The following is a 20,709-nucleotide window of genomic DNA, read 5'->3' as shown; positions in this document are numbered from 1 at the left end:
CGGTAAGAAATTGCTAACCTGCATCTCGAGAATGAAGTATTGAGGAATGAACCACGACATCCGAGTCCCAATGAGGAGGCATCCGATTAGAACTCCCCTTCATCTAACAATGCACCCCCTGTATGGGAGAGGAGGACTCCCCTCAACAGGTCCCCCCTCCCCCCCGGCAAGAAAGGCACGAGCCTGATTGGCACAAGAATGTTTGCCATGACATTCCTGAGTTCTTAGGAACATCTTCCCTTAATAAGATTGTAGACTAGCTGACCTTAGTCAATGAGGTCTTTCAATACAAGGAAGTCCCAGAACACCAACATGTTGGAATCACCGCCATGAGACTTTGCTGGAAGGCAATCACATGGTGGAGACACGAAAAGCTTCTGCAAGCCAATACTAGTAAGACTCCCATAACACAATGGCAAAAAATGGAAGAGAAAATTCAAAATAATTTTCTTCATAATAGCTATCAACGTGAGTTGTACCAGATATTCCAACATCTTAAGCAAGTTACGCACACCGTAGACCAATACACCTCTAAATCTAATGACTTAGTGGTTCAAAACAACCTTAATGATTCAAAGGAAATGCTAGTCTAAATAATTGGGTGGATTTTAGCCCAATATCCAAGATGTTCTCGAAGTTCTTAACATCTGGGATAGAGGGGATGCACAACAAAGAGCCACTAAAGTAGAGCAATCTTGTAATAGGAAACGACAACCTTCATCCTACTTTGCTCAGCCAACACGAGGCTCTCCTTACCCTACCAGAATCAGTGATCCAAGAGCACCCCAACTGACCACAGAGAAGACCCCATCTCAGCTTGGCCGCCCATTGCACTCGCTCACTACTGGCCAACAATCAGCAAATGCTATCAAGTGCTTTGCATGTGGGGAGTTGGGCCACTATTCTACTGTTTGCCCTACCAAAAACCGTCCATATGGAAAAAGGTTGTCGTTGGCTTCGTAACAACATTTTTCACTCCACTTGCACCATATCTAGAAAGGTATGCCAATTAATTATTTATTCTGGGTGCTATGAAAATGTTGTTTCAAAATAGGTTGTGCAAAAATTAAAGCTTACTTTGGAGGAGCATTGCACACCATACAAAATAACTTGGTTAAAGCGTGGTGTGGAGGTAACACTTTCCAAGCACTGCTTGTTATCAATTACTATTGCCTCCACGTATTATGACAAAATTTGGTGCAATGTCCTTCCAATGGATGCTTGTCATATTATCCTTGGATGCCCATGGCAGTTTGATTGACACACTACTCATGACGGGTCTCTTACTACATATTCATTTAATTTTGGTGGAAAGAAGATGGTTTTGGCCCCTTCCAAGGAGCTAGTTTAACCCTCTATGACACAAAAAAATTCCTCATCAAATCTACTCACTGTGTGAGACCTGAGAGGTGCCATGGAAAATGTGGATGTCATTTATATGTATTATTGAACAAATTTGAAATCTCTGATTTTTTTTTTTTTTTTTTTTTTTTGTTCTTCCTAATAAAGTGAAACCCTTATTGTCCGAATTCCAATATGTGTTTCCACCAGATCTTCCACTTGGTCTACCTCCCATGCGGGATATTTAACACAAGATTGACCCGGTCCCTGGAACCCCTCTCCCTAATCTTGTTCATTATCAGATGAGCCCAATTGAGCACTCAGAGCTCCAATGGCCAGTGACAGAATTGATGGCCAAAGGATTTGTTCGTGAGAGCCTCTGCCCTTGCGCCATCCCAGCTCTATTGGTTCAAAAAAACGAACAGCATGTGGAGGATGTGAGTGGATAGCCGAGCAAAGGAATAGTTTATGTATGTCCTCTTATAGGCACTTAGCTTTCACTATATATATAGCCTCATTAGTCCAGTTGGTTATAACCATATTCTATTACAATTGCTATGGCTCCTACACGTAATCCCTCTCCTTTGTCTTAGACTCCTGGCAACATGGACCATTGAAGCTGTTGAAGATTCATTGCCCAGCTCAACTTCTTCATTTGTTGTGCGCACCATAACATAATCTCCAATAAAACCAGGAATCCATCCATAAATATTACAATATCCAGGCAAAAGCACCTTTTAATTTAAAGAAAATTAGCAATGGCTGGGAAAAAACAAAAATGTGGAATAAGAGACTAAGAGAGATATGAACATATGTTGGATAAATAATTGACCAGAAACAGTACCACGACAAAAGAAAGGGAAAAATGATCGATTCAAACCTGTTGTTTTGAATCGTCCTAAAATCCCCCAAACCAAAAAGTGGACTTTGGTACTTGATTCCAAAGTGGTACAAGAAAACAAGACATTGAAGTAAATCATCCAAAGCTCCGAGGCCAAATAAATGACATAGAAATAGGATTCCAAAGTGGTACTCGATTCTTGTCTCTTTCAATCTTTAATAGGTGGTTAGGTTCGGTTTCGGTTACAACCGACGGTTCCTAAGCTAAAATCAGAATCAAATCGAACTGAATTAAAATATCAAAATTAGAATCGATATGGAATCAAATTGATTTGATTCAGTTCGGTTCAATTAATTCAGCTCGGTTTTGGATTCAATATTCAATTTCAGTTTCAAATTGACACCCTTACTATCTTGTATATGTGGGAGTATTATCACATATGACATCCCAGCTCAATGCAATCTTTTCTTGCCTATTTTATAGATTGATTAAGATTCTATTGATGTACTTTATATATTGTAACTAGAGAATGACTAATATAAGGAATACCATTAACATTAGCATGGTTTCAGAGCCAACGGCTCATGCCTAATAATAATAATAATAAAAAAAAAACTAATATGTTCTCTTCTCGTTTCTTCTCTCCCATGGCTGCTATTGATCCCCCTCTCTTGGAAATCCCAACCGCCCCTAGTTCTCCAATCGCGCCTCTTGTGCCCATTGCACCCTCCACAGTGGCTCCTACCGTGCCCACTAGCCCTACTTCCACCCCTTGTCCACACTCTACCCACCATTACCTTTCTTTGAAACTGAATCCCACGAATTTTCTTCTTTGGCACTCCCAGCTCACGTTGTTCCTTCATGGTTAGCATTTTCTTCACTTTCTTGATGGCATATACCTGTGTCCCATCAATCCCATTACCACAGCCCAATGGTAGGAATATGATGCCAGTCTTATGAGTCTTCTCATTGCATCCCTCTCTGAGAACTTCTTACCTCTCATCCTTGACAAGACAACTAGCAAGGAGATATGAGACCCGCTTGCCGTTGCATATGGCTCTGCCTCTATAACACGACTCATGAATCTTCGTCTAGCCTTCAGAACCTTCAACAAAAGCTTGACGAGTCCATCTCTCATCTTCTCCAGTGCGCCAAATCCATTGCAAATGAACTAGCCGTCACCGGCCACCCTCTCTCCAATGTAGACTTTAACCTCCATGCCTACCATTCTATATGCACTGATCTCCAAGACATTGTTCCCACCCTGCTATGCCATGAAACTCGACTATCCTACACCGATCTCAGAAGTTTGTTCATCAGCCATGAATTTCTCAAGCACAATTCTCTCAACAAGTTAACCATTATCCTCCAGCTGCTAATGATGTCTAAAAAGATCTTGCTGATTCCTCCTCTGCATCTCAATCTTCTACAGGTGAGGGTCGTGGAAGCCATGTTGGTGGTGGTCGTGCTCGTGGTTGTGGTGGTCGGTATCCTCAATATGGTGGTCGTGGCAACTAGTGGTGCACTATCTGCGCAGAACTATTACTACCGCCCCCTGGCCAACCAAACTACCCCTCCTTTCAACCTCGTCCTACTGCTTATCTCTCCTATTCCCAATACCATACCACCCCTTCCCCCTACCATCATCCAAACCACCACTCCTTCCCATGCCACACCCTTCTACCACCCTCACCTGGTACCCTGACACGGGTGCCTCCCACCATGTCACCCCAGATATAAACTCCCTATCGTCATATGACAAGTATACTGATTCCGATCAGGTTCAGGTTGACAATGGTAAAGGACTCTCAATTTCTCATGTTGGTAATGCCACTCTTCCTTCCCCTTCATCCTCTCTCTCTCTCGCTCATTCCTTTTATCTAATATTTTGCATGTACCTTCTATTTCCAAGTCTTTATTATTTGTTCAAAAATTTACTTGGGATAATAACATTTTCTTTAAATTCCATCATTCTCACTTTCTTGTGAAGGATCAGATCACCAAAGCAACGGTTCTGTCCAGTCTGAGTAAAGGAAGCTACACTTTCCACCACCCCTCTAGTTCTCCTCCGTCTGCTGCCATTGCTATTGTTGACAAGCTAGAGATGATCTAAGTGTGGTGGTCCACTTGCAATTTCATAGATAAACTTAACAATATGGTCCAGTTTATATTGTGTCCATTTTGGAACTATCCAAACAATAAAACTACAACAAAGTTGTGCTTCCATGGGGACATCCTCACTTAACACTCCCACTGAAACTTAAACCATGCATAAGTTTCCCAGTAATAACTATTTGTGTCCATAAAAAAACCAACCAAAAAGAATTTCCACACCAAACAATAAAGAGAAATAGTTACAAAAAGTATTTGAAAAGACCAAACAGAAATACTAATGTTACCAAGAGACCAAGAATGAATCTGAAGACTGCCCAAATAAGTCATTGACAATTTTAGAGAATCACAAACATGACATCCAAAAGGTTGGGATTGCAACCACAACATATTTTTCAAAATTTTCAAGTGATTTCTGTATATTTTTAACCCTCTCTCAAGGATCTGATAAAGGATCAGATCTTAAATCAATAGAGAATTACATAACACAAATCAGATCATCAAGTTTTCACATTATCTGATTCAAATCGAACCCATGTTGATAGCCAGGGGTAGTGGTTTCTTGACTTTTTCAGGACAACTAGAAATATATCTGTATATTCTTACCCCTCTCTCAAGGATCTGATCCCAGTTACCCTCTGCTAACTTCCACCATTAGTATAAGGTAATGGGTAAGGGGACGTTAACCTTGATCTGTTCCCATTTCATAAAATGACATGTTTCATCTTTTATTTGGCCATTTTCCCCTTGAACTGTTGTGTTCATGATTCTAAAAGAGTCAATAAATTTTACTCCTCGTTTAATAGGCCTCTTAATTTGGATCCATGATCTTTGAGACCATATTTAATATTCTATCCATCCTATTACACTTTTAAATGGGGCAATGGTCGTGTTAAAATGACTATGCTGCCCAATTGAAACAGTGTTTGCTGATAGTGTAACAGTATTCATTCATTCATTCATTTTTATTTTATTTTATTTATTTTCACTTTTATGGTCATGAACGAATTTCATAAATACAAGTCAGGCTTAGAATCGGCTAACTCTAATCTGTTGAGAATAATTTTGGCCGGTAAGTTATTAGAAGCCTAATGATCTACCTACCTAGTCAATTAAAGGTTCATATAAGAGGAAAGTGGGCAAAGTAAAGCAACATAAGCAAATAGGAAGAACTTAATTACCAGTTACAAGCAATGCAAATTGCAAATTAAAAGTAAATGCATATTAAATTTCAATCTATTATTTTATATATTTAAAAAAAAAAATGTCTATTGAGGAGAAGAAAACAGAAGAAATATAAGTGGGAACCATGTTTAAACTGAATTTTTAAATATGATTATCTCATAAAGTTAATCTCTTAAGGTAAGGAAAGTATACACATTCCTTGTCTTGTGGATATCTATTGGGTTTTGGGCTATATTAATACAGATGATACATTTGGGTCCATAGAGGTTTGGCCCAGGTAGAGGGATAAGCCCAGGCCAACCTGGGAGTGGCTAGGGCTAAGGATGTGAATTTGAAATCGAAATTGAACCGATCCATTTACATCAAAGTCGCAAAATGGTTTGGTAAATGGTTCGGTTCTGGTTTCAAGGTTAAGACCGATTAGTTAAATGGGTCGGGTCAGTTTTAACAATTTAACCTATTGATTTTAAACCAAATTGACATCAGAAAAACTGAGCTGTTTAAACCATCAAAACCGATCCGATTAACCCATATAACAATGAAATATTTAGTTGTTTTAACAAAACATTATGGTTTAATTTAGGGAAGAATTAAGGACCATAGAGGTTATCCAACAGTCTATTCATAATTTACTCTTATTATGTAGTTATGTAGTTAAATCATTGTTTGTTCAATGCCTCATTTAATTTGATATAAGATTGAAGCATTTATCAACAAAAGAAAATTTTAGCAAGCATACAAATAAACTAGAAAATCGATTACTAACCTTTTAGAAACCGTATGGAATAAATAGCGATCAAAACCGTTTAAAATCGTGAAACCGACATTGTTTAAAAACCATGGAACTGAAATTATTTACTAAAAGGTTGTGGTTTCAGAAAGTGAAACCGTTTAGTAAATAATGCGGTTTTGGTTTCAGCCAAATAAATTTGAACCCCGCACCGTATGCACCAAAACCAAACTGATTAACACCCTTAGTTAGAACTAGGTAAACAATTATAAATAGTCTATATGGTCCTTGTAGTCACCACTACGCGAGAACACAATTCACTCACATGTCGGGGTAACGATCTGGGTCAACTAAGACAGTCTGAGTCAACCCCGTCGAACTCAGAAACCCTAGCCAAGTTGACCCATCGCAGGCCTAATCGATGCATGGTTGTCACTCGCGCATGTTAATGACGCGTGGAGTGTCTGCTGGCGGTGTGCCACCTATGGTTTTGACCGCCTCAACCTCCTCTACCCCTCATATATACTTCGTTTTGGGTTTTGACTGTGGAAAAGCTTGGCCACGACGGACGTTTTCCAACGAAACCCCTCCCAAAAACTTATTTTTCACCAACAAGATTGATTTTAAGGTTCTAAACCGTGAAGGGAGGCTTTGATACCACTTGTTAGGGAAATTAATCCAAAGGATCGTCTCCTCACGATGATTAGAACATATACAAGCATTGGGGAGTTGTCAAAAAGAAACAACATGAATTATAAATTGTTTAGGGATTAGAATCATACATATAATGCAGTTTGGGAAGCCTTGACAAGTTTTAATTACAAACTAGGTTCCTTGTGCTCGAAGACAGGTCCCACAAACAAATCTCTAGGGTCTTCTGCAGTCTCCCTCATGAACCTCTCCCACAACTCTGTGAGTAATAGTGTTTTTGCGTAGTGTGACTGCAGAGACCATAGAGTGATTACCAATAATAGTCCACCTAGCCCTAACCACTCCCACAATGGTTGGGCTGGGCCTATCCCTCAAAGTGGGCCAAACCACTATGGGCCCATATGGATCACCCATATTAGTGTGGCCTAAAACCCAATATGTTGAACTCTATAAAACTCTCAAAACCTAGACAATGAAGAGAACTCTAAACATCTGGTAATCCCATTTTCTTTTCCTTGGGCCCATCTCGAGCTCTCCTAAAAGCTCATGGCGGTTTTGCCCATGATCTTCTTTTGTCTTACCTACTTTAAACCTTAAAAACTCAGTCTCCACTTCATTCTCTTGTCATGAAGATTCTTATTCGTTTCATCCCAAGTGTCTAATAATAGAGTCTTCACAGTAGAAGTGATCAAAATGGGATGGTTCTATATGTCAGTCATTACAAAACTTCACATCTTTCGAAGAAACTGGGGTTCCAACAGTTTTTTTTAAGGAGAGAGAATCCTACCTGGTTGTGCAGCCCCTGTGTCAGGGGTGGGGTGGTCATTCTGTCACCTTTGTGTTTAGACGTAGAAATACACAGTCGAATAACATTCTTTTCTCTTTCTTTTTTATAAGCTAAGACATATTATCTTCGACATTGTAGCTTCACGAGGTTGTAGAAACATAGAAAAAATACATTAAGTTATAGTGGTGATGGAAGACCTAAATGTGGTTCCAGTGCCCAAAATTGACTAACGCCTAAGAACAAAATTGGGTCCACATATGAGAAGTTTGGTGAGGCAAGAAACGACGACAACTTTGAAGTTTGAACCCAATTCTCACTACTCAAGCCATAGAGAATTTTTTTTTTAGGGGGATTTACTATATCACTCTCCTACACTCGGCCTATATTTACTTAAACTTGCCTACCTTTTACTTTTTTTCCTAATACTTTCCTGCTTTTTATTTTTACATCTCTTTCTCCCTTGCTCTTTTTAAATACCCAGATTGCCCTTCTTTTTTCACTTGTAACCTATTATACTTTTTTCATATTGATTGCTTTAAAATATGGTTTGAACCAAACCACTTACAAGTTTTTTTCCCATCCAATCATCAAAGGATATTGACGTATCATTTTTTTTTTTTTTTTTTGATAGGTAGGGAGAGAAGTAAAGTAACAGCCAGGGTTCGAACTCAAGACCTCCAGTGAGCATGGGATTTTTGTACACCACAGCTCACCAACTGCATTAGACAGTTGTTGTTCAAGCCATAGAGAAGTTGATAACTTCATTTGGGGTGGAGTGAGGATCTATCTGGATCAGATCAGTATCAACTGGGATCGGAGTCATCGGATTAATTTATCTTTATTTTAAAAAAAGAAATTTGTTTTTTTGATTATCTTACCTTCATACTATACCATTTCATCGATTACTATTCTCGGTCTTGATTGCGATCGATACGAATCCAATACGATCCGATCCAATTTATACGGTGATGAGAAAACCCCCAACATGAGGTAGAAGCCCCAACAAGGTTGAACATATGGCCATTTCATTAAAAAAATAAAAAATAAAATAAAGCCCCAATCTATGGGTAAATTGCTGGGTTAAGTCAACGTTTGAGACTCTGGATTGTGAACATGACATTTAACCTAACTTGACCTACCAACCAAAAAAAAAAAAAGAAAGAAGAAAGGTATCACAGATCAAGAGGGCTGTAAATTTCAGGCCCGACACGACAAGTTCGACATGTTTATGGCTTGATTAAACACGTTTATAAACATATAATACATGGTGTAAGGAGTAAGTCATCGGGCGCTCAACCACCTCAGTCTGTCTACAAGCTTGACTTGGTCAAACTTTGTTATGGTACATGTTTTGATTTTTCTTTTTAATAGAATAGGATATATATTGATATTTTTATCAATTATTAATATAATTAAATATAATTTTTTTCTAAATTGTTGATTATTTGATAAAAATATATTAAAGTTTATTAAATTTAAGATGATAAAAGATTGTTTAAGGCTTTACTGGTGCATTAGCCTGTTTTAGGTCCGATTATAGCCCAATTAGGAGAGGCCTGGTTAAACTCAAAACTCGATCGGGCCCGACATGAGACCGACTCATTACTTAAATAGCAAGTCACCGATGCAAGGGTACAAGCCTGCTAGGCCTGACCAAGGCCAACCCTACCCGACCAATTGACACCCCTAGATCAACTAGGGCACCCAAATCCTCTTCAGCATAGGACACTGGGTGCAGTTAGCATCCCCACGACTGGGAGCCCCCTTGGGGTGTGTGCTCGAGTGCTCTCAGCCGGGGATGCTCACTGCACCCCTTCCCATGCTGGAGAAGATCAGGATTCAATGCTCAAAGTCATTTCGAGAACTGATCCAATTACCTACATAAAAAAAAATGATTCGATTCAAGGATTTAGTTATCGATGTTGGAATTGATATCTGAGAATATCGATTCAGATCGATCAATTTTGCCCTTACTTTTCACAAAAGTAGATTTTTTTTTATATGATTTTACCCCTGTTCCGATATTGATACTCAATTCGAATCGGTCAGGTAACGGTATTGGTTTCAGCCGATACCGTAACGATACCCATACCAATCCACGTATTCCGATTCCAATTTTTTAAAAAGTTGTTGACAACTAATGGTTTTTAACCCATTGAGGGGTTAAGGACGGTCTAGAGGTCGAACTGTTTACCTGACCTGTTTAATGCGTTTTCTCTCGCCTGCTATCTCCCTGACCCTCTCCTCCTCCCACGTCCCTGTTTCGAGGTTCTCTCTCTCTCTCTCTCTCTCTCTCTCTCTCTACACGAACTCGTGCATACTCACAGAGGCAAGCAAGCAAGCAAGGAAACAATTTTCTTGTGGTTTTTTTTTTTTTTTTTTTCTTGTCGTGGCTCATGGTTCTTTTCCCTATTTTTGAATTTCTGAGTAATCTCTGTTTTCTTTTATGCAAGCAATCCGAATCTCGATTCCAAAATTCATCCTGTAACACCCTTTCCTGGAGATTTTTTTTTTTATTTGATTTTTGTCGTTTGATGAATTTCTCTTACAATTCAGTTGTAATTCCAATGAAACATGGAGAAGTTGGAAGCTAGTTGCTGATAAATTATTTTTTTCCCTATTTTTTCATCTAAATTTCCCCATTAACTAGGGAAACTTATGATAAAGAGATTACAAATTCGACTCTGGTGTTGTAAAAGGTTGCATTTGAAATAGTGGAATTAAATAAGGAAATGAAATTGGTGGAATAATTAGAACACTATTGCTGATCTTAACTAGGGTTTTAGCTTGGTTTTCAGATAAATTTGTGACTGAAATACATGCCAATTAATAGTTTACCTCACTAGAGCCTACTGAATTGACTATGTTGTGCAAGGTTTCATTAGGAAGTGAAGGAATCAAGAATTTTTATTCTTTTTTTTTTTTTTTTTAAATTGGGAATGAAAGATGGATTTGTTGAGTTCTACTTGATTACAATGATAGTTTAATCTTTCGCTGAGGGAGCATGCAACGGTGGTCTACGATCACTTGATAGTTTGTCATATAAATATTGAAATTACTGATTCCAGTGTGTTGGTTTCATTTGTAACAGTTGCTGAGTTTTGGAAATTTTGCAACTGAATTAGAAAAAAGAATGGAGTTTCTCTCCAGCTCCTGCTGATCTCAGTTGGTTTTTGGCTGGGTTTCAGTGGAGCTTTACTAGTAAAAAAGTTATTTCTCCCCCCCCCCCCCCTTTTTTTTCATTTGTTCTCTGGTTGGTAGACTCAATAGTAAACTAAGCCCTTATGATACAACTTATAGCTGTGGCAATATTTCAGTGAAAAGGGCATACATATGACTATAATTTTCTTACGAATTCAATGGTTAAGATGAAAATCTAAGGAAAATGTTGCAGTAACCTAGTTAAATTTGTTTCACAAGCAGAATAAAGTTGAGTTGGTAAATCAAGAAAGACAACCCTGATCCATTGTTTTTGAGTCTGAGATTGTCACAAAGGAGATACCTCGTTCCATTGTTTTTGAATGTGAGACTCAGTTGCAAAGGGATAGAAGCTTTAAGAGAAAGGAATTAATCTCTTTCTAATTCATTACCCGAGGTGTCTGACTATAGCTGTTTTCAATTGCAAAAAGTGTTAGCACAATGAGCATCTTTATCTGCTAATTAAGTTTCAAGATGAAGTCATTATGTTCCCTCAAAAATTTGCAGGTACACAAGGCTCATGGCTACGTCACATGGTAACAGCAGTGGCAAGAAACTCATCCAAGTTGATGTCAGTTCAGATACAGTTTGTCCATGGTGTTTCGTTGGAAAGAGAAATCTAGACAAAGCCATGGATTCATCAAAGGACAAATTCGATTTTAAGGTTCATTCTCTGTTTTTGCACTTTATCCTTTTACCTTTTGGATCAAATTTAGTTACAATCAGTCTAAATCTGCAGGTTAGATGGCACCCATTTTTTCTTAACCCTTCTGCTCCGAAAGAAGGTGTTCACAAGAGAGAATACTACCAAAAAAAATTTGGGCCCCAGAGTGAACAAATCTTTGCTCGGATGACAGAGGTTTCTTTCACATTCTTATTTGATCAACTATATAAACAGCACCTGCATGTTTGGTGTAGTCAGTATATAAATAACCATTACGTTTTGCAGGTATTCAGAGGACTCGGGCTTGAGTATGACACTTCTGGGCTTACGTAAGCCTAATGATGTATTTCTAGATCATTTACTATTGGAAAGGACCTCTTTGCAGGGCTTTTTTTCCGTTTTTTGTTTAGGGGGTGGGGGTTTTTTTTTGGGGGGGGGGGGTTCTGTGGACAGCTTGTGAAGCTCTGCTAACCACAACTGAATATATGCAGGGGGAATACTCTTGACAGTCATAGACTCATCACATTTGCTGGCCACCAGGGCTTTGATAAGCAGCATGCTCTTGTTGAAGAGTTGTGTCTCGGATATTTCACACAGGGCAAGTATATTGGTGATCGGTAAGCATTATTTTCTCTTTGTAGATAATTTGACGTGGTTCTAGTTGTTAGAGTTATTTTTCTGTAGATTTAGGATCACAAAAATGTATATCCCTGTGCAATATTAGAGATCCATATGAATGTGTAAAATTGTTTGTTTTCAATGTCTCCATATCGAATTCCTTGTATATATTTCAAGTCTGCATAGGAACTCACTATTTTGCATCAGCTGGGATAAGTTCAGATCAGCTTATCTGGATCAGATCTGTATTGGGATCGGTGATACCCCATCTGATCGTTGGATCTTGATCTTTAAAACCTTGTTTCACAGATCCACTTCATTAAATATTGTGAAATAATAGGTTTACTTTGCTTTCTCTCCATATTTTTCTCAAGAGTAAGGTTAAATTCATTGAGTTATACATTGGTCAGCATCAATATTCACAAGGTGTAAAGTTTAGGAGGAAAGTCAAAGGCATTTAAAATAAGCTCTTCTGTCCTATTAGATAAGGAGGAGAAGAAATCACAGGCATTACGAGTTTCTCTCCACATCAAAGCTAATAATCTTTCAATTTTTCCAAGATAGGTACATCCAACTCATGGAAATCCATTTCTAAAATTGAATGGGTAGTTGTGTGGTGCCAACTCCATCCCCTTCACCACACCAGCTCCCACTTCACGAAACTGTGGCTGTAATTATCCTAGAATTTCATGAATCAAACTTGGGGACATGAAATATCATGCTATAGGTGTCTAATAATGTTTTTTCCTGTCAGCTTTATTGCTTTGTTAGCTTAAATCAGAGACTCATCTTCTGACAATTATAGAGACCATAAGTCTTTTGCTTTTTACATTTTTATTATTTTAACTAACAATTTATCACAAAAATTCTGTTGTCATTCGAGGAAATATCCTTGATGGCTTCAGTAGCTTCTTAACTCAATGATACTAAGAGAAAACACAGAACATACATGGAAAAAACAGTAAAACCACAAATAAGTGATCCCTGAAGTAGATGAAATAGTTACACGAGGATCCTCCAAGATGAAATCAGATGCCTATTGAAAGCTGAGTTAGCAAGTGCCTCCACATAATAATTATCTGATCGATTCTGAACATCAAAAACAACAACTTCCAAAATATTCTCAACGGTCTAAGATCAGCTCTTGAACCTCCATGAATGTAGTTTCAACCAAATCTATATAAAGAGGTGAAAGAAAAAAGCAGATTTGTAATATTCTTGCCTTTAAAGGTCATTTGAACCCAATTGACCTCTTCATCTGAGATCCTTATGCTCCTATGTGAAGGGCAGCATCACCTTGATATCTTCTCCCAAACGGAACTAGAAAGGGAACATTTAAAGAATACATGATCATATTCCACCACGATTCAGCAAAAGCAGCAGCTTCACATTTTTTTTATCCCCCTTTTGATTGTAATAGTAACCGACTAGGAACAGACCACGGTAAAACTCTCCAAACCACAAATTTGTGTTTCAGATTGCTCCATTTTGTTGATAGAATCTCCGTATCTTTATTTTTAGACAAAGAATAGCATCCCATTGAACTCTGGCACCCCTCTATCTAACTAAGACGCAAGCTGAAAAGGCGGAGAAAAGACAAGATAAATAGAACAAAAACAAAGTCTATGGTGTTTATTTAGTAACAACATGATTAAGAATCTGAGTGGTAAAATTTGATGATCGCGAGATTGCGTAAAGTAAGAAAATTTGAACTACCCAGGTTTAATCATAAATAAGAAAGGAAAAATAGAGGATGCAATTGCACAAAGAAATGGAAGGATGTGTCTGAAGTGTTGTGTCATTGACATATTTTTCTAAAAAAAAAAAAAAATTATAGGACAATTATATGACTGATGATGATGTATGAAGCTCAATTTTGGACAACAAGAAACAATGTATATATGTACTTAATATACTTGAAACAAGGATGTTGATACAGAGAGGGAAAATATAAAATAAGTAACGAAAAAATCCAAACTAACTTGGGAGTAGCTCCAATACATGATATGTTGTGAGAAAATCGTTTTGATGTGGCTGGTTGAACATGCAATGAAGGCCTTTTAATGCTCCGACATAAACGGGTGCTTTTAATGCTCCAATACAAATGGGTGATTTGATTCAAATTGAATGAGCTCTAAAAGAGCAAGGGGTAAACTTAAAATGACTCCAAGAGAAGTGAAAAAAATCATTCATAGCTACAAGTATAACTTTGAATAGAGTTAAAAGCCGACTGAAGAAAAATAATCCATGTAACCAACCTCACTTAGTTTGGATAAGGCTAAATTGAATTGTTGAGTAGTTTTGTATCCAATCGATGGATGATTTAGATTCTTTTATTATGATGTTACTAAAATGGTGACAATAATGAATTCCACGCTCATAAGTCCATGAAGTGTTATTGTATAATGGAGGTACTTGATTATTAAAAGAAAAAAACATTTACTTTAAGGGCTTAATTATTATATCTCCTTTTAGATGTCCTTGAGTATGAATAACTTTATTTTGGAAATAGAGAGACTTATATAAGGAACCTTTGGCAGAACCATCCAGTGGGATCCCACTTCTTGAATTATTTATCAATGTAGGGATTAATAAATGTCAGAAGTAATAAAAAAGTAACTAGATAGGAGAAAATAAGCCTAGCCTGCACAAGTCACTCTCTCTTACCATGCAAGAGATATCTCCATTCTCTCCTGTGCATGAGTGAGATTTTCCTCTTCTATTTCTTAGTTTAAAGTGTCTTCACAAATTATACGTGACGATAGCTACAATTGTACCTATTCTTCTCCCTATGGATTCTTCCTTCAAGATCTGTATTTTTTTTTTTTAGGAGGTATTGCATTTGTGGTACATGAGGTAACCCTATGCTTCTGTATTGTTTGATTTACAGTCCACAGTCCAAATAGAATCCTGCTTCAAATGCCTTTATAGATAGAATTCGCCCATAAGATCTTGTGATTAGTAGCCACCACCCTAATCAGCTTAAGAAGAACCTGCTTTATTAGTATCCTTGACCCTCCTTAAGTGAAGCCCCACCCCCCACCCCCACCCCCCCCCCCTCCCCCTCCCCCTCCCCCCTCCCCCCTCCATAGGAATAAGGACAGCAGCCCAACTGAGTATGAAATAATTTGTTATCGTCTGAACCCTTCCACAATTGAGAACTCACAAGGGATTCTATCTCCTTAACCACAGCTCCAGGAAAAGAAAAATACCGTGCCAAAACAAATAAGATCCTTGCATAACTGGTCTTACCAGCCCTATCCAATATGCATGAGAAAGGAATGACTTTCCAAATCTGCAATTTCTTCTTCAATCTGTTTAAAACTGGAAAGCAATGATGAACAGTCATTGCCCCAAAGAAAAACCAGAAGATCACACAACTCCTTCCTGGTTACTTTAGAAAACCCAGCGAGAAAAATAGAGGATTTTCCTCTATTAATATTCAAACCCCACATAGCAGAGATATCGTCTAAAATTTGAGAATCTGAATTGAAGGACTGAAAATTTGCTTTATGAACACCATCAATTGTCAGTAAAAGCTGAATGTGACAGATTGATGGCCATACATTTATAATACAGATCAAGATCTCCTCTGACCACTTGTCTCCAAATTAACCTGGGTGAAGATACAATGGAGACATAGGAAAACTCTGCAAAAATTTAGCTGGGCCACCATTCAGGACAGAAAATTTGGCAGTGGAAATGTACTTAACCCCAAAAACAAAGCTAGTTAGGAACATCATTTTCATCACCTCCACAGTGAAACCCCGATGCATTGTATCATATGCCTTACAAATATCCAACTTCATAACAGCAGAATGAAGGTGGTTTTTGGGATCAAAACCCTGAACAGTTCCACCACTTGACAAAATATGATCATAATGTTCTTCTTCAATAGACAACATTAAGTTAAAGCTGACCAAATCATAAACAGATGATTTTATTCTGATGGTCAACACTGTAGCAACAAATTTGTAAAGCAAATTACATAGAGAAACTGTGCCGAATTCATTAATAGGCACCTTTGACCTTGAGAATCAAACACAAGAAAATAGCATTAACTTCGGCAATCAGATTGAAATTCAAGAATGAAAAACTCTAAACAGTCTTCACCATACCTATGATGCCCTAGCCCCATTAACCCTGGCACAATATTGTCCTCTTTGGCCCATGGGCCTCAAAGCTTTAAAACACATTGTTCTATGTCTCAAAGCTTTAAAACGCATTGTACCATGTCTCAAAGCTCTAAAACGCATTGTACCATGTTAAGGAGGCTAGAGGTTATCAACTAGCCGAGCGATCTCCCCCTAGGTGATGTGGGACTAAAGTTGGCTCACCCTCACCGATCTTCCAAACACCCTAGTACTAAACTATCTCTTGGTGCGGACCCCTCAACGATCTCCCAGGAAGATCCAGTACACTGGCCGTATCTTGGGTGTCACATTCTCCCCCCCCCCTTTGGCATAGTATCCCTGTTGTGTCTCCACACACTATCCGAGTCCGCTCTAATACCACCTGTAACTCCCGGCTCCATTAACCTTAACACAATGTTGTTCTCTTTGGCCCATGGGCCTTAAGGCTTTAAAACGCCTTGTGCCATGTTAAGTAGGTTAGAGGTTATCAACTAGCTCAACAACCTCCCCCTAGGCGATTTGGGACTAAAATTTACACATCTTCACCGATCTTCCAAACCCTCCAGTACTAAGTCGTCTCTTGGTGGGGACCCCTCTACTCCGCTACATTAGCCATATCTTGGGTGTTACACTACCATTCCTAACAATGTCCCTAGCCTCCCTAAAGAAACATTATATCCATCAAATCCAGGCCTAGGCGCCCTAGTGAATTTTATTGCTGTTGATGGTTGAAAAACTTCATCTTCTGGTCATATAGATGACATCCTACTCTGCTATTCAGAAGTTAAAATTTTAATTTAGACCATCTGAACACCCCCCCAAGGGAATGACCATATCCCGAAAAAGAATCTCACCAAAATTCCTCTCAGCTTCATCCTTAATATCCTTCAAATCTGTTAGAACGGAACCATTTTCTCCACGGATGTAAAGTATCTGATCAATATTCTGTCTAGACTACAAAGTTTAATAGAAATAAGCCGTATCAAAGTCACCAAGTTGTAGCCGTTGACTCTGGATTTTTTGCTTGTGGAGAACACTCTTGTTTGAGCAGACCAACCAAATGATCAAAGAAGCTCCTTCTCCCTTCTTGCGAGCATTATGTTGAACTGTCAGAGCTTAACCAACGTAAAACAAAAGTCATAGCTCATCCCTACACTGCTGAATGTTATCCTCCATCTTACCAAACACCTTAGCATTCCAAGAGTTAAAACCTTTCTTCACCTCCCAAAGCTTCTGAGCTAATCTGTTTATAGGGGAATTGACTGGTTATTATCTTTTGTGGTAGAAGTCAACATTGGATCGTGTATCTTGAAGATGATAACTGTTGAATACTTTGTCCTTCTGAAACATTGGTAATTATCTGAATATTTGGAATTTGAATGCAGGGAATTTCTTGTAGGGGCTGCTAAGAAGGCTGGAGTGGAGGGAGCAGCAGAGTTTCTTGAAGACCCAAATAATGGAGTCAATGAGGTGATTTTTGCAATCGTTTTGCCATACCTGCTATTCAATATACATTTGTTTTATTTTATTTTTCTCTAGTATGTTTAGTTCAGCTAAACTTGTGCCTCCATATGATTTAATGAAGGTTAATGAGGAACTGGGAAAATATTCAGCACACATAACAGGTGTCCCATATTATGTGGTAAGTTTATATTTGCTATTGTGTTTGCTGACAAAATTTTCCATATAGATTCCATGAAGCATTTCATTTGCTGACAAGAGTATGTTGACAGATTAATGGAAAACTGAAGTTGAGTGGTGGCCAACCACCTGAGGTCTTTCTGAGAGCTTTTGAAAAGGCGGCAGCTGATGCTTTCTAACCTGTGCTGCTCTTGTTCTTAGGATATCCGTGCTTTTCTCACATCATGAAAGGAAAAATAGTTTTGTTGATTTGTGAAAAAGAAAAAGTTATAAGAATAAGTAAATAAATGGCTTGTTGACACTTATTTCATCTATGAATTCATCTATAAATTCCTCCCTAAAATTTATAATGGTGTATTCTGTGACAGTTGAGAAGTTGGAACTTAAATAAATGATAGTAACAAGTCCATTAATAATTTATTATTGGTTTGTATTAACTAATTCATAAGGTCCATTATTCACAGACAGCTCATTGGATTTCAGAACTTCACGATATGTTCTCAAGTTTTTTTTAGCTCTGAGAAAAACTCAGATTGATGAGACTTGATTTATTAGAGCTTTTGGATCCACTTAGGATGAGCAGAGGCATAATCAGCTTCTAGCATTTTATCTATGACACAACTTATTTCAATTTCATGTCACATTATGGACAAGCAGGTTGTTCCATTATGCGGTCAGTGAGAGAAGGACATCTAATGATCATCTGTGATGCACTTTTTTTTTTTAATTTAAAATATAAAACATGCATTTATTTATTTATTTTTTGGTCTCTGAGGTACCAATACTTGATCCCTGGTTCCCAAGGTACAACATAAGATTTTGACCATTGAGTTAGCCAAGGGCATTGGTTATACATGCATTTTGTAACATACTAGACTTGATAGATTTTCACGTACAGTGATGGCATGACATCAGGCATGGTCTAAACTGGAGCACCATAGATTAGCAGGATGAATACCCAAATATAAAAGACAACATAACTAGTAGACTCCTCTACGTCCTAATTTATTGTTGAGCAGATATTTGCAGTATTTGCTTCCCTAGTGAGACTTCTACCTACTTAATTATTTTCAAATGTTTACATTGCTTCCCTAGTCCACATGAATTATGTACACCTTTTCTTTGAATCCCTATTTTCCATGCTTTTATAATTTAGGATCCCTTTCTTAGACTTAGGGCTGAACCAAGTATCAATTCATTGGCGGAACCTTTAGAATCACTTTTGTAATTTGTATGCAATTGGGGATTGAGTCCATGATAATAATACATCCTTTCCGGGGGATTGCAACAAGTATTACAAGGAGCAATGTCGTTGGGATGCATAACAGTCAAACATTTGATCTTATTGTCAGGAGTTAGCTGGTTTGAGCACCGATCAGTCTGTAAATGGCTCTGAAAACTGTTCTCTTTATAATTTGATATTAATACTTTGATTAAGCCATTTTGTTCTGTACATGTAATAAAGCAAGATAGATGGTTGTTGATCTCAGTAACGCACAGGCAGCCGGGCTAATAAAGCGAGGTCTGAAAAATGAGGGAGAGTATCTTTGAGGACTGAGTCTGTTCTTTATGCTTCGTAATATTTTTTTTTCCTCCCTCCCCAAGAAAGGCACCCTTGCCGGGATAAGGTTTCATAGATCATTCCAGTATTGACTTTGCTCTCTCCACAATATAAGGAACTCCTAGTTGTCTTTTCTTAACGGGTTCAAAATCTTCTCCCAAATATTTCTAAAAAAAAAGAGCAACCCAGTGCTCGAGGCTTCCGCTACTGTAGGGTTTCAAAAGGGCAATTTGTCACACCCCAATTTTAGTAGACTCAACTAATCATTAGGAATATCGGCGGTGTGAGTAGGACACGTACTTATCTTACCAACCTACCAAGATCTCTAATAGCAGTATTTTAACATTTTCATAATCTCATCATCACAAACCAACATAGGCAGCAGAATCAGAGTATAGTAACGGAATCATAAATAAAATGGGAAAAACATGTAATGATAATATAATATCGATAACCGAGTTATTCTGTTACATTCATCTATGACGTATAATATATTCTCAAAAAAATAATATAAAATCCATAGTTATACCCAAAAGTATCAAAATATGATGTATAATCTTACAGTGTAGCGTAAGCACAGTGGTCACAAGCACAATCCTGATCATGTTCCTCTGCTTTTGGTATCAACCAGTCGTTCACACTATACTCCAACCTAGAAGATATTGGGTCACCCGCCATCATCATCTAAAAAAAAGGTGTATACGTGGGGTGAGTTTTCCAACTCGCTCAGTGAGGGGTGGGGTCAAGCACATCCAAGCAAATCGATAGCAGTAATAATTTATGATGCATGATTTCGGAAATTAAACACATAGTCCATGATACTCGTGGTGCAGTTCATTTATTTATTATCCAACTAACAATACAAACTAAGTCGGGTAAATGCTACTACGATGCATTAGACTGTATCTTTCGTCTCGAAACCGCCATCGACTACGCAATGATACAAACCCTAGCTGTGATTAAAAGCCTATCAGTCTATGTATGCGTCCATGGGTCACCTAGCAAACCCTTGATAATCCCCTCCTGGCAATCACGGCACCAGTACATCATTGGCCACGCCGGACAAGTTTCTACCTCCGGTTACAATCACATTGTACCGCGGGTGTAGCATTCCAGAAAGGCACATCGAATATACCACAATGGGTTATCCAACACCTCAACCCCTGTTGGCAAGGGTTTGTAGCAGCATTTGAAAAGTAAACATACCACTTACTTGTAGCGTACAAGGATTCCCGTTCGGTACGGGT

General features: G+C 38.2%; 1 protein-coding gene across 2 annotated transcripts; it reads left to right on the top strand.

Moving 5' to 3' along the window:
* The first annotated feature begins 9,806 nt into the window (after positions 1-9,806).
* On the top strand, positions 9,807-18,321 carry LOC122086108 (uncharacterized protein YwbO-like). Of its 2 annotated transcripts, none has more exons than XM_042654816.1 (8): positions 9,807-9,915; positions 11,353-11,509; positions 11,585-11,704; positions 11,795-11,838; positions 12,001-12,126; positions 17,646-17,730; positions 17,846-17,902; positions 17,994-18,321. In XM_042654816.1, the coding sequence occupies exons 1-8, from the start codon at positions 9,854-9,856 to the stop codon at positions 18,078-18,080; spliced, it is 738 nt and encodes a 245-aa protein (XP_042510750.1). In that variant the 5' UTR covers positions 9,807-9,853; the 3' UTR covers positions 18,081-18,321. The 2 variants fall into 2 exon arrangements, with proteins under 2 accessions (XP_042510750.1, XP_042510751.1); XM_042654817.1 differs by having other exon boundaries at positions 9,849-9,976.
* Positions 18,322-20,709: the final 2,388 nt, after the last annotated feature.

This window comes from Macadamia integrifolia, chromosome 8, assembly GCF_013358625.1.
Source record: "Macadamia integrifolia cultivar HAES 741 chromosome 8, SCU_Mint_v3, whole genome shotgun sequence".
NCBI lineage: Eukaryota > Viridiplantae > Streptophyta > Magnoliopsida > Proteales > Proteaceae > Macadamia > Macadamia integrifolia.
Note: the sequence above shows the minus strand (reverse complement) of the source record. Positions and strands in the feature narration are given on the sequence as shown.

Coding starts and splice junctions, on each gene's coding strand:
- LOC122086108 (XM_042654816.1), top strand. CDS start 9,854: ATGCGTTTTCTCTCGCCTGCTATCTCCCTGACCCTCTCCTCCTCCCAC. Junction 11,510..11,584: donor AGGACAAATTCGATTTTAAG/GTTCATTCTCTG, acceptor CTAAATCTGCAG/GTTAGATGGCACCCATTTTT. Junction 11,839..12,000: donor TATGACACTTCTGGGCTTAC/GTAAGCCTAATG, acceptor GAATATATGCAG/GGGGAATACTCTTGACAGTC.